At 37.5% G+C, this 12748-nt stretch overlaps 1 protein-coding gene across 4 annotated transcripts in view; it reads right to left on the bottom strand.

Annotated features, from left to right (window-relative positions):
• LOC5578739 (antichymotrypsin-2) overlaps positions 1–5537 on the bottom strand; it is an 80767-nt gene extending 75230 nt beyond the window's left edge. The window contains exons 1-3 of one of the 4 annotated variants that reach the window (XM_021851698.1): positions 5178–5205; positions 4980–5097; positions 4625–4734 (exon numbers count right to left, since the gene is read on the bottom strand). In XM_021851698.1, the coding sequence (XP_021707390.1) occupies positions 4625–4643 (19 nt within the window). In that variant the 5' untranslated portion in view covers positions 4644–4734; positions 4980–5097; positions 5178–5205. The other 3 variants (XM_021851697.1, XM_021851699.1, XM_021851696.1) reach the window with 3 other exon arrangements.
• Positions 5538–12748: the final 7211 nt, after the last annotated feature.

Below are 12748 nucleotides of genomic sequence, written 5' to 3'. Positions count from 1 at the left end.
AACTCGCCGATGGCAATCAAGCTTATTATGTTTATATAAGCTAGACAAGTTCAATTATTTTTAATTTTCAATGCCGTGTCAAATCCTCAACTTATTTTTCAAAAAATATTCTGTCGGAAACCGAGCAAATATGATAAACGATTTCTAACAATTCTGGAATTCGATAAGTTTTCTCACACGATTATCATTGGCTACGGTAATTTTGGTCGCTGACGTAGATTTTTACTTGAGCGTAATTATATTTCGTGAAACTTTGAAAAAAAAAATCAGGGAAACAGTAAAGGCACTTCAATTTACTTTACCTGTAGACTAACAGGAAACAAAGAAAAGATACCGTAATCCGGGGTATCATTGATCAGCGGGGTAACATTGATCGGGATCTCGTAAAATGTTCGTATCGCCATTTATTGATGAAACATTTTCAAATCATGAATGGTGCTTCTCTTTCTTATATTTATAAGCTAATGAAAGTGAAGATTTTTCCGTAAATTGCGTTTACCTTATGCGTAAATTTGTCAACTTTTCAAAACAATCATTTCAATGGGTATGGATGGCACTACCGAACATTCATGTCTCACATAAGTTCTGCAAACAATATGAGCAAGGGAAATGCGGTTCTTACTAAAAATGGCATCGCCGAAAACGATTCCGTTGTCAAAACTTTCATAAGTATGCTCAATTAGACAATATTAACGAATTACTGTGAGGAATATAGAATTCCCTTAGGAAATTGCCTACCTTTAGGCGTATTCCGTGGATCGAGGTGTTCAAATTATTAAAATAACTTAAAAAGTAAGTAACGACATTTTCAATATTACCGAATATTGTTTACATAGGTGATCAATGTTACCCCATATCAGCTAAATCAAAAAATCGCTTAAAACATTTTTTTAAACATGCTTAAATCTTTCAAAAAAACAAAATACAGTATATAGTCACGAGCTATGGGTGGCAGTACTTGTTTTAAAAATATAAAATTTGCAACATTTGCATTTTCAAACGAAATATTTAAAAAATATTCAAAAAAATGATCAATGTTACCCCGGATTACGGTATATACAAATCGTTTATATTTCGTGAAACTTTGTTTGAAATTATGAACAATATTTGTGGGCCAATACTTTGACTGTCCTACCACTTTTGTCGCTTGCCACTGAGTTTGAAAAGCTCAAACAAAATCATGTATCAGACTTTCAAAGAAGACTTTGAAAAAAATTTAATAAGGGAAACAGTAAAGGCGTTTCAATTTATACTCAAGGCTGGTGGCGACTGAGTGTCTCAAAAATGGTAACTTTAAATACCTCATGGTAACGAAACAGACTAACTGGAACAGGAAACAAAAAGAAAGATATATACAAATCCTATAGTAATCTGAAATGAAACTTTTGTATAAATTTCTGTTGAGTTCTTGTAAGGATCAAAGAAAAACACCCAGAACTCTGGGAATGACTGGATCAATCACTGTAAAAATCGACGTAGTAACTTTTTGAGAAATTCTTGTAGGGGTGTCTGAAAAAACAAATCAACGCATGTATCAAAAACTTTTAAATAAATATTCAAGGGTTTTCTTTAAAGAAACTGCTACAGAGAATATGGTTTAAGCATATGTGAAAACATTTTGGAGGAATTTCTTGTCGAATTTCTGAATGAATTTGTGAAGAATCTCTAGAGGAATTTCTGGAGAATTGACTGGAGGAGTTCCTGAAAGTGTCCAAGAGAATAATTCCTGAAGCGTTTCCTATGAAGAATGCTCTGCAGCCTTTCTAGATTTTTCACTAGTACTCATTGCAAGCAGAAAACAAATAGTGACTTTAGAGAGCATTTTGTTAAACTCAAAGCATTTTTATTCGCCAATTTTTAAAGAATCATACAAAAATATACAATTTCAATGATAAATCTGATCGTAACTATTTAATTATTTTTTAAGCTTTTCAAAACAACAGCTATTACACTCTGCGCTGTCCACCGGATAAACGATTCATAAAGTGTTAAACCATACAATTTGTTTGAATTACTAATGTTTGGAACCCCTCCCCCAAAATGACAAACAAAAGTGTTTAGTCCATATCTTTGTGATATCACATCAGATTAAGGCTAAGTTGTCCATAATTTGTTTTAGCAGCCATGGTTTCAAAATTATAAAACTCAGTCCTCATACAGTTTTGTCTCAAATTCCGAACATGACTCATATTCTGAACACTCTGAGTGACAATTTCAAAGGTAATAATTTGCACTTTCACAACTTTTAAATGTTATGAACTTGAATTATAAAAAAAACCCGCCCTTTGAAGAAATTTCATTGGTTTTCTTGAAAATACAAAACAAAACGGTAGTAAATTTTGTTTTGAAAAAGTATTACTACTTGCGCTTATATGCAAAAAAGTATGCTGATACTCCATCAGATATGCCAGTGAAAAATAAATTGATTTTAATTACTTTTAAATCGTTAGATGTGTTAGTTACAATCATCAATAACGCATATAGAATTAAATGACGGCCTACTTCACCTTAAGAACGAACGAAACGAACGTCGCGCAAAGTGTCGAATGTTTACAGCACTGGCCCCATTACACCGCGGAACACGTTTTTGTCTCAAGCACCAAAATACTGCTATTTACAAAATTAAGGGTTGCTGAATTCATTTCCGTTTTCAAAAATATCATAGCACGTCTAGTTTTTGAGATATTGACTGTTAAAAATGCAAAATTTGACCACAGAATTCAATCTTCATGTGTATAACAATTATTATCAACAAAGTTCATAATACTTTCGACGCGTTGGAGTACTTTTTTTATGGTTTCGAAAAGTATTGTATTTTGCAATACAAGAGAAACGAAGAATTTCGTATGGAGACTGCAAGAATGTTGGAAATATCGATTTAATCTAAATTTAATCGTGTAATTTCAAACAAATTATATCTAAAATGAAAGTCAAAGTCTTATGTTGCAGGCTTGTTGGATTATAACACAAATAAGTTTGATAAATCATACTTTAAATTTCATGCAAACATCAATAAAAACAGTGTTTTATACAACTTTGGCGACCTGTAGCTAAAAACTGTGACATGATGGAACATTTGATACTTGATACACTTAAATTGATCCATGAGACACGCAAAAATTTCATTCTTGTTACGCTGTGTTATAATAAGAAATTAAAAAAAAAATAACCGATTTGTAAAACAGCTTTGAGGACCACCTAAGATGCAGTTACACCCCCTAGGGATCCGCGGAACACTTTGCTGGTGTGGAACCCTAAATACAATTTTGATGAATTCTGGGAAATTTTCTTGAGAACTTACTCGACAGTTGTTCGGGAGCAACGCAGTAATAATTCGTGGATGAAATTTACGAGGAACTCCTTGACATTTTTTCTAGAGAAATCTAATAAGGAATACATGATTGAATTCACAGAAAAAAAAACCAGGTTCTTCATAGTTTTCCTGGTAGAATTCTGGAAAAGATCTTCAGACAAACCGTTGATGAACTTATTAACTTATTGATAGTATCCCTGTGAAAACTACTGTAAGTAGTTGCATTGGATTCCTTGAAGCAAATGCCGCAGAAATTCGTCTAACATCCCACGAAAAAATTCTGAAAAAAATGTGAAATATCTCTAGAGGAATTTCTGGAGAGATGCCTGGAGGAGTTCCTGAAAGTGTTCCAGAAGAAAGGGTTTCCTTGAGGAATCTGTGAAGAGAATCGTGAAGAAAAATCGCGTAAGAGACTCTAAAGGTTTCTCTGTAACCTTTATAGATAAGGAAAAAAGGAATATTGTGGCCATTTTGCTTAAAAACAGGCTTTTAAGACAACGAAACGAAAAAGAAAACTTGAGCTAAAATAGTGACCAATCTGTATCGTAATTGTGAGATAAAACATTTGAGAGCTGTAAAAAGGGAATTCAAAAAACAAGATTTGTTTAAAGAAAAAAATCTCATTCAACATTTTTGGAGAATCGTACAAACAAAATGTACAATTCATATCCTGACGATTTTTTTTAAGCTTGTTAAGATGCAAGAGTACAAATCTAGAGAAATAGACAGTTGTTTGTGCTAAAAGTTTGAACGATTGGTCACCACCAGCGAGGAACCAATCGAACAAGTTTTCTGCTTGAACGGCTATCTGGTTCTTGAAGATTTGAGGTATGGCTTCGATTCATCGTCACCCTAGAATCACAGCGGTTACACCATATGCTGGCTGCTGAATACTTACACCTTACACTATTCATAAAGTGTTAAAATGATTGTAGAACGAAGCCACAACTTGAATTTTCAAGAGCACAAGTCTTCAGAACCAAACAGCACTTCGCATTGAAACTTTGATCGATTGGTCACCATCATCACCATAGCAAACGGTTGTCAGATTCTCCGGACTTGAAAATTAAAATTTTGGTTTCATTAAGCAATACAATTCATTTTGAATTATTGATGCATTCGAATAACCCAACTCCTAATACGAATCATTAGAGCAAAAGCTTAAAAATGTAGATTAAATTTGAATTAAACTATTTGAGTTTTTATAAGCGCGTCAACCTCAAGTGTGAGGGGCCAGATCCCACCCTAACTCCCCTTATTTAGACCAGTACATATGTAAAATAGATGTAAGAATATTTAGGGTACACTTACATGCAAGTAGAGCTCTCATAATTTCCGCAACCGGGTTTCCGCTTTCTTCGATGATCAAAGCGCGTTGGAATGTTCACTTAACGGATTCACTAGTTACAATTATTCCTCAACTGCAGAGAGAAAAACACCACATGAAACAAAAGAAGCAAGAAAAAAATCACATTCACTTTCTGTCTCTTCGAGATTACAACACTAGCAGCTGCATTCGAGCATAATAGACCAATAACAACGTGAGAAAATGACAAAACCAATTTATAATCACTTCCACTTTCCACCTTCGCGTCCAGTTCCAGTTACAACAGTAGTTGATTATAACTTTGTTATGCTCTTTATGCAACAAATCACAGCAACCCACCCAAAAGCAACGGAATCAAATTTGCACTTCAATGTAACACTTAAAAATTCAGCTCGCTTTCTTCCCTGGCGTTGATGTTTCTTCTGTATGGACAACTGCATACAGAGAGAAAAAGTCACTGGAAAGAGAGAGCGGAACGGGCGAAGGTCGCTTTGTCCCTATAAGTGTTCCAAGTCCTTCGCAGAAGGACGTGCAGACCTTTCACGCTGTTTCAAGATCAATGCTAACCGATCGAGGTTACACAACAGAATGTTACCTAATGGTCAAACGGTTTCTTGTTTTATACTTCAGCAAAGATGACGACCAAGACGACGACGAAGGTGGCGTCGATGGCGGCGAAGGAGGCGTCACGGGAGGTGACGATGCCTGTCCACACAGAGCTGCAGCATCACCGCAGCATCCCGTCTTCCTGGTCCCAGTAGTGGTCCAGCACAAGAGAAAGAATTCTTCTTTTGCTTTCTTTCAGTCGCGTAAGCTCCGTGTCCGCGTCCAAACCAAGTCCCAGATGAAGTTGAACCAGCGAGGTTCCACGATGGACTGTTTCCAATCAAGTTGGCGCGCGGACGAGAAAGCTTCCTTTGGTGCCTCCCGCGAGCAGTCAAAGTGGAAAGCTAGTGATGCGCGAAGCGCATAAGGCCGCGAAGGAAGTGGTGGAAAGGTGGTTTAGCAAGAAATTCGCTCAGCTCAGCAGAGCTTGTTGAGCAGTGCACAGTGGTCTACAACATATGTTGGCCAGTATGCTATGTTTCGCGCCAGATACAGCAATGATGCCTGTTCAAAAGATAAATAAAAAGAATTTCTGATTTGATATATCAATAATTAATTACTAAATCGTCCGATTTCAGAACGGTTTTCAGCAAAGTTGTAGCTGACAAATGTATCTAACAGTATCTGCGTGCTTCTAACCCTCTATGACCGATAGGATAGGATAATTCACATACAAACTGTGCAGAGATTGTGTAGTCTCAGTTTTCATGAAATGAGCTCAAATTTTGGGAGGACACTCAGACTTTGAACTTGAATCGAATGTGCGATGTGAAGCAAAAACCGATTTTTTAACCACCCTTGTGGTCCCCTCGCTTCAACGCTTTCGACACTAATATCTCATCAAAGTAGTATATGAAAAATTTGCAGCTTTGGAAAATGCATTATTTTGAGAAAAAGAAATAGAAAAAGAACTCGTTATCTCTTCCCGTTTGACAGTTATCGTTGTTTTTTCTTGCATAAACACGCTTACCTGGTACAAATACCTGGTACCGATAGTGATTGAAATCCATAAACCTAAGAATCGAATCTAAATCCGTCCACTTCATACAAAACGCCTACTATTTGTATGACGTGTACGGATTTTGAGCCTGTACGAATTGCGGCCTCCCACTGTATATTGCTATTTGCGTTTGATGCGCAAATCCAGTCTAACTGAGCTTGAAATGCGGTAACACAAAGTAACCAAAGGATACTTAGCAACCATAATGCATATCACCGCCAACCTAGCAAAGACTTCGCCTTCCTTGTTGAAAATCTTACCGCATTTGGTGTTCCCGCATTTGATATTTGCATTTCAAACGCACACAGCAATATATACCATAGCACAAATTGTCAAGAAAATTATTCCAAGGCTACCTTGAGTGAAGACAATTATCAGTATGAAACTCATTTCAAGATGATTGTACCATGGTACGAATATCACAAGTGTACCATGAGCACAGACAAACAGACGTAACACTTAGAACAAATCTCGATCAAAATCATAGTCATGAGGACATGTACACCCAATGCTTCAATCGGTGTGTTTGGCCGACGGGCCAACAGATGGCGGTAGTGTGTAAACGTCAAACACGAAAAAACGATGCGAGCGCTGTGGGTGGCAGATTGCCCACCTACCACATTTTTGAAATGATCGTTCAAAAGGTGGGCGATGGGCAATGATGAGAGTGTGACGTCTGTTTATCTGTGTCATAAGTATTACTGACGGCTTTCGAAAGATACTATAAATGTATATCGATGATCACATTGTATCTCTTATAAGGCTAATATGGTAACGGCCATAACGAAGTGATTGTGGGGTTTTGTACAAATTAATTATCTACACAGAGTAACGAAGTCAATGAACATGCCAAAATGTAGAGAAAAACTTTCTCTGTAACTCGGTAAAAAAAGACACAAACAAATGATCACCAAAAGTTCATTTTAAATCGGGTATTTCTCAAATTTTCAGGGTTCAAATAACTATATATTAGCTATATTTTGGCACAATTTAATTATTGAATTTCCTCCCCCAAACTGAATGCTCGTACGTTACTCTTAACGCTGCCCAGACAACCAAAATATGCGTATAACAAAATCACCTGATATACGTGCATATCTGAGAGAGAGGAGACAGCTGGCTTAGCTTGCGAGCTCCCAAAAGTCAGAGCGTAAAAAACCGTCAAAATTTGGCCAAACTAAAACTGGATATGATTGAAAATTCAGGTTGTTTTCCTGTGCTCTTGCTTATAAAATCGTTGGTTATTTCAATATTGTCGATTGGACTCAAATTGCCATTGATTTTTTTTAATTTTATGATTTTTTTGGTAACAAATGAAATGTGATTAAGGTTTTGACCAAGTTTGTGCTCTCCGAACCATTGTGCACAACCCAAACATGAGAAGAAGTAATCAAAGAAGCCAAGAAAACAAGCCAGTTGTCAGTGAGCTGTCTCCTCTCTCTCAGGTGCATATATTATGTAATGAATACTGACATACAATGCGAGTGTATAAATATTCTACAGAACTAATCTGTGATCTTATGCAACTTAACTTATGATATCAAATGTTATTTGACAGCTGCTACGGATTGATTCGACTTAATTTGTACGAGTGTACGAAACGAAGCAAAATGTACAAATGACATCAGAAGAAAAGCGTTTCATGCGAGGAAACTCATCAATCTGACGATTGTATCCACCGTGTTCTGCGGGTTTGATGAAATTTGTATGAATAAACGAGCTATCACGTGAACTTTTATGTGACTTCTGATTGTCTGGGTGCTCATAAGATCTTGGGCGAGGCTTTGCCCATCTTTCTTATACAATTTCTTCCAGTTTTTCTTCAAAGCATCATCGGTTTTGAAAGTTTTTTTTTCCGATTTTCTTCAACTTCTTCTTCATTATCGCCCAAAACTTTTCGATCGGATGAAGTTCTGGTGTAGTTGGCGGGTTCGCCTCCTTCGGGACCACATTAACGCCCCTCGTTTCGTACCAATCCATTACAGGATTGGCGTAATGGCACGAAGCATGGGACCACGGTGAGAAGGGCTGCAAGCGTTTCTGCAAGCATTCCTTTCGATAAATCAGCCCGTTTATGGTGCCACTTGTAACGAACGGCTTGCTGTACCGTTCGCACTCGCGGATCGCCTGCCATAACAGGTACTTCTTCGCGAATTTGTAAATCTTTTTCTTCCGAAACCTCCATGCGGGACCTACCGACAAAAGCTCGAGGTCGGGGATTTGTTCGGTGTCCGCATTGATGTATGTCTCATCGTCCATGCCTGCATTGACCAGCCACTCACGGTACAGTTTCCGCGCACGCAATTTGGCCACCGTGTTTTGCTTGTCAGTCCGGTTCGGCGCCTTCCTGACCTTAAAAACACGTAGTCCAGACCCCCCCTTCATGGTCTGCTGGACGAACCACTTCGACGAATTGACCTTTTTGCCTTCGTCTAGGGTGGAAAGGTTCGGGTTATTCTTAAAGTACTGCCTTATCTTCCGCGCCTTCTCTGGGAATTAGTTCTCGATTTTCGGTCGCTTCTAGCGCACCGCTCGATGGTCTTCGTCTCCTGAAACATCTTCACGGTGGAATGGTGGATTCCATTCCTTTTACCGACCCATCTGTGTGACGGATCAGGATTATCGATCACTGCGCCCAAGATTTGCTGGCGTAGCTCTTCTTGTTTCGAATGCATCAGGAAAACTATTTGACAGATGGCGATTAATTGTGCACACATAAACATAACACTCTAAACTATTATTACCCAAAATTTCATTATTGGTAAAAATAAAAAAAAAGGTACACCCAAAACAAACTGTCGCGTTTTTTTCGAGCCCAATCTATAATCTAAAATATATCGAAAATAGCTCATTAATGAAGCACTGTTTTTACTATTATGGACACCCCAATATATTTTGGAAGTATTCAGCTATTTACGAGCGCTAATGGCCGTCTCAAATAAGCTCGCTTTCTCGTAGGCATCAAACGATCTGATGTTTGGCTTGGGTCGTCTGACCACAAACAGATAAGTTCGATCATCAAACTTATCGATCAGTTTTCAAACGACCCAAGTTAAGTAAGGATCAAATCGTATTGGTGTTTTCATTTGATTGGAGGCTAAGTCAAAGAAACTGTTGGTTCAATATATGCTCGCGCACAGTCTTATCAATCGATTAACAATGAAAAACGGGAATAATAGGGCGCTTGCAGCAAACAAAAGTGTGCCCAACGGCTCCCTTTGATTTTGCTGGGTAACGGTTTGAAACGGGAAACACGCTACAAAACGTTTCCCAGCAAAATCAAAGGGGTCCGTTGGGCACACTAAACAAAGGCTGCAAGTGCCCTATTCTCGCTTTTCGGCTCAGAAACTTGAAAATAGTTTTTGTTTACATTTGAAAAATTCTAACGACTTTAATTTCTGCATGAAACGTGTTATAACGGTTCTGGGGATGCACCAATATTTTTCCATGATAATTTTTGTATTACCATATTCGCCAATAGACCACTAGCGATGCGCGAAGCGCCTAAGGCCCATCTGCTCTTGAGGCGTATAAGCGTCTCAGATATACGCTAAGAAGCGGAGGAAGTGGAATAAGGTGGTTTAGCAACCAATTCGCTCTCAGCAGAGCACGTTCGGTTTGGGCAATGCGTTGTGTTTTGAACAGCTTTTGATGCTCTTAACTTGTTCGATGCCGATCAGAGGAAGAATTGAGAGATTGTCAGGCGAACTTGGTTGATTCAGGAGAGAACTATGCTAACCGACTTAGGGTGAGGCAATAACAAATTGATCAAAATGAAACTAACCTCTATTTCTATATTTTGCTGTAGAAATCACAAACAAATTACAATCTCGTGTAAATCATAATGTGAATGTTTTGTAATAAAATAAATTTATTAAGTAGTTAAACTAACTCAAATGCTTCTTATATTTTCCCAAAGCAAACTCAACTCCAACAAGGTTTTAATTGTCATGAACCGAACTGGAAACCCACAAATGAAATGTTCATTACAGCATTACATATCAATTTCTGGTGATAGGGGCTGGGTCTACCCCATCCCATTTCCAATTATGAATACCACGTGGGGTACCTTTGAATCACTCTGGCGTGCGCACCAAATTCGATATGATTATGTATCAGTAGATCATATGAGCAAAACACGTTGATAGGTAGGGGAGACTTCGGAGACTTGGTCCCTTTTTTAATGTTCTGCAGGGAAATTATTTGACGAGATTTCTGCAAATTACTTAAAATGATAATAAATCTTCGAGCTGTTTAATTCCACTAGAGTTTGTATTCTTTGACGGATACGCGTATTTCGATTTCAACTGTAAGGCCGTCTTCAGTGTCGTGTACTACACTCGACAAGAAGAAAACCATGGTATGCACACATTATATATTTAAAGTAGGTTTTGTCTTAATTCCATACTCTTTTTTGTAGAAACTTAAAATTTAAGTGCTATCAGGTACATCCCCCGGCCTTACAGTTGAGGTCGCAACACGCGTATCTGTCAAAGGATACAAACTCTAGTGGAATCAAATGGTATAGTCTATATAAATAAAAATGGAATTGTGTTTGTATGTCACGAAATGGCTTACGAACGGGTCAACGGATTAGAATGATTCTTTCTCCGTTTTGTTCGTTAAGGGTTCCGACGTGTTTGTGTGTATAAAAATCCCAAGATATTCACCGGGAATGTTGGATAAACGAGCGCGAACGAAACTGTCATTTTGTATGGGACAATCAATAGTGTTTTTCAACAGCCTACTTGATGGCAAGACGAAGTTTGCCGGGGCCACTAGTACTTAATGAATTCGGTTTTTAATTTAATTACTTAAAATTGCTTAAACCAGCTCAAAACGGCTCAAAATAGCTTGACACAGCTTCAAACAGTTTAAAACGACTTGCAATGGCTAGAAATGGATTAGGGTGATCAAAGTATTTTGGGCAGACCGTTACGCGTATATAAAATCAAATGGAGGTGTCCAAATTATATACGCATAACGCTCTGTCCAAAATACATAAAACACCCTAAAATGACTAAAAAAATAATAATATGGCTTCAAATGTCTTAATATGCCTTATAATGCCTTAGAATGGCTTAAACTGGACTAAAATAGATTGAAATTGCTTAAAATGGAATAAAATGAATCAAAATGGCTGTAAATTGCTTGAGTGGGATTGCTGTAAATTGCTCAATTGGGTTTAACTCGTATACAACTGGGTGACGATTTTTGATTCAAATTGTTATTGTGAACGTTCATTTTAATTGATTTAGATGCGGTTTTCACTAAATGCAATCCAAAGGCTTCTAGTTCCATATGTTGGCACAAGTGGACCAATGTGTTTCCTATGGCCGGAGTTATTCCGGTGACCTCAGATTAACCATAGTAAATGGTGTTTGAACCCCTCTTATTTAACGGAAAAAGGAAATTAGGTATGTATCTTAGGCTAATATTGTGATACCGTGGGACAATCGATTGCGGTCAAGGTCACCTTATGGTCCTGCGGAAGATCTGGAACATCCGTAAAAGTGGACATATCCTGATGATCTAGGTAGCTGGGTTTTTTTTAAACGACTCGAAATGAAGAGCTTCAAATTAGTATAGCATCGTTGCCTCGGTATTATTTCGAATGGTTATTTCTTGGTCCTCCGGAATTTAGAAGAAAATGCAGGTCTCTAGGTTGATTGACAAGATATGTCCATTTTATCGGATTGTTATCATGATCATTAGACAGTTTCACAAAAATCAAAATGTCTGGGATTCAACCAGTCACCCCCTAATCCTAGTTGCAATACTAAATCATACTACCAGACAAATTTTCATCCAATTTGGAGAAGATTAGGAGGTGCCTCAAGTTGAATTTGTGTTTTTTGGCTATTTTTTACATTCAAAAAATTCTAACGAGAGTTTGGAAAAATAAAAATCAAAATAAATACCACTAGTTGAACGTATTATTAGTACTTTACAACTTTTAAGACCACTGTATGCCGATAGGAGATGGTTTGACCTCATAAAATTGATTTCTGTTCATTAAAGTACCAGTAAAACATACATTTCTCTACAGTTTTTGTTCTACGAGATTTTTAACCTCATGTCTAATCATAAAAGTTCAACCGTAGTATCATTCCTTTGTAAATTTGTAAATTATTGTTTAAGGTGAAACAGTTTGGAATCAATTTCTAAGATTATACTGAAACTTCAAAGGCACAAATCTCGCGAAAAACGCATCCAACAACAGTGAACTTTTTATTTTGGCTTTGTGCACTAGCAGAAAGCTTAAAATAAAAAGATCAGAAACGTTTGCTAACTATTTCTCCAGTTTTGTGCATTTGAAAACGTGAGTAGGGGCACAAGTCGGCCATTGTGACGGCCATCTTTGGATTCCGAGATGTTTCATCTTAAACTTATCTTTTTTCAGTGTGAGGGAGCTAATGGAACATGAGCGGGTAGGTACTGGTGCACATCGAAGCAAACTTAGATCCTAGGTATAGCCGTGAAAGAGAATGAAACCAGTCGA

The sequence above is a fragment of the Aedes aegypti genome, chromosome 3, assembly GCF_002204515.2.
Source record: "Aedes aegypti strain LVP_AGWG chromosome 3, AaegL5.0 Primary Assembly, whole genome shotgun sequence".
NCBI classification, from domain to species: Eukaryota; Metazoa; Arthropoda; class Insecta; order Diptera; family Culicidae; genus Aedes; species Aedes aegypti.
The sequence above is the reverse complement of the archived record's forward strand: the minus strand, read 5'-3'. Positions and strand labels throughout refer to the sequence as shown.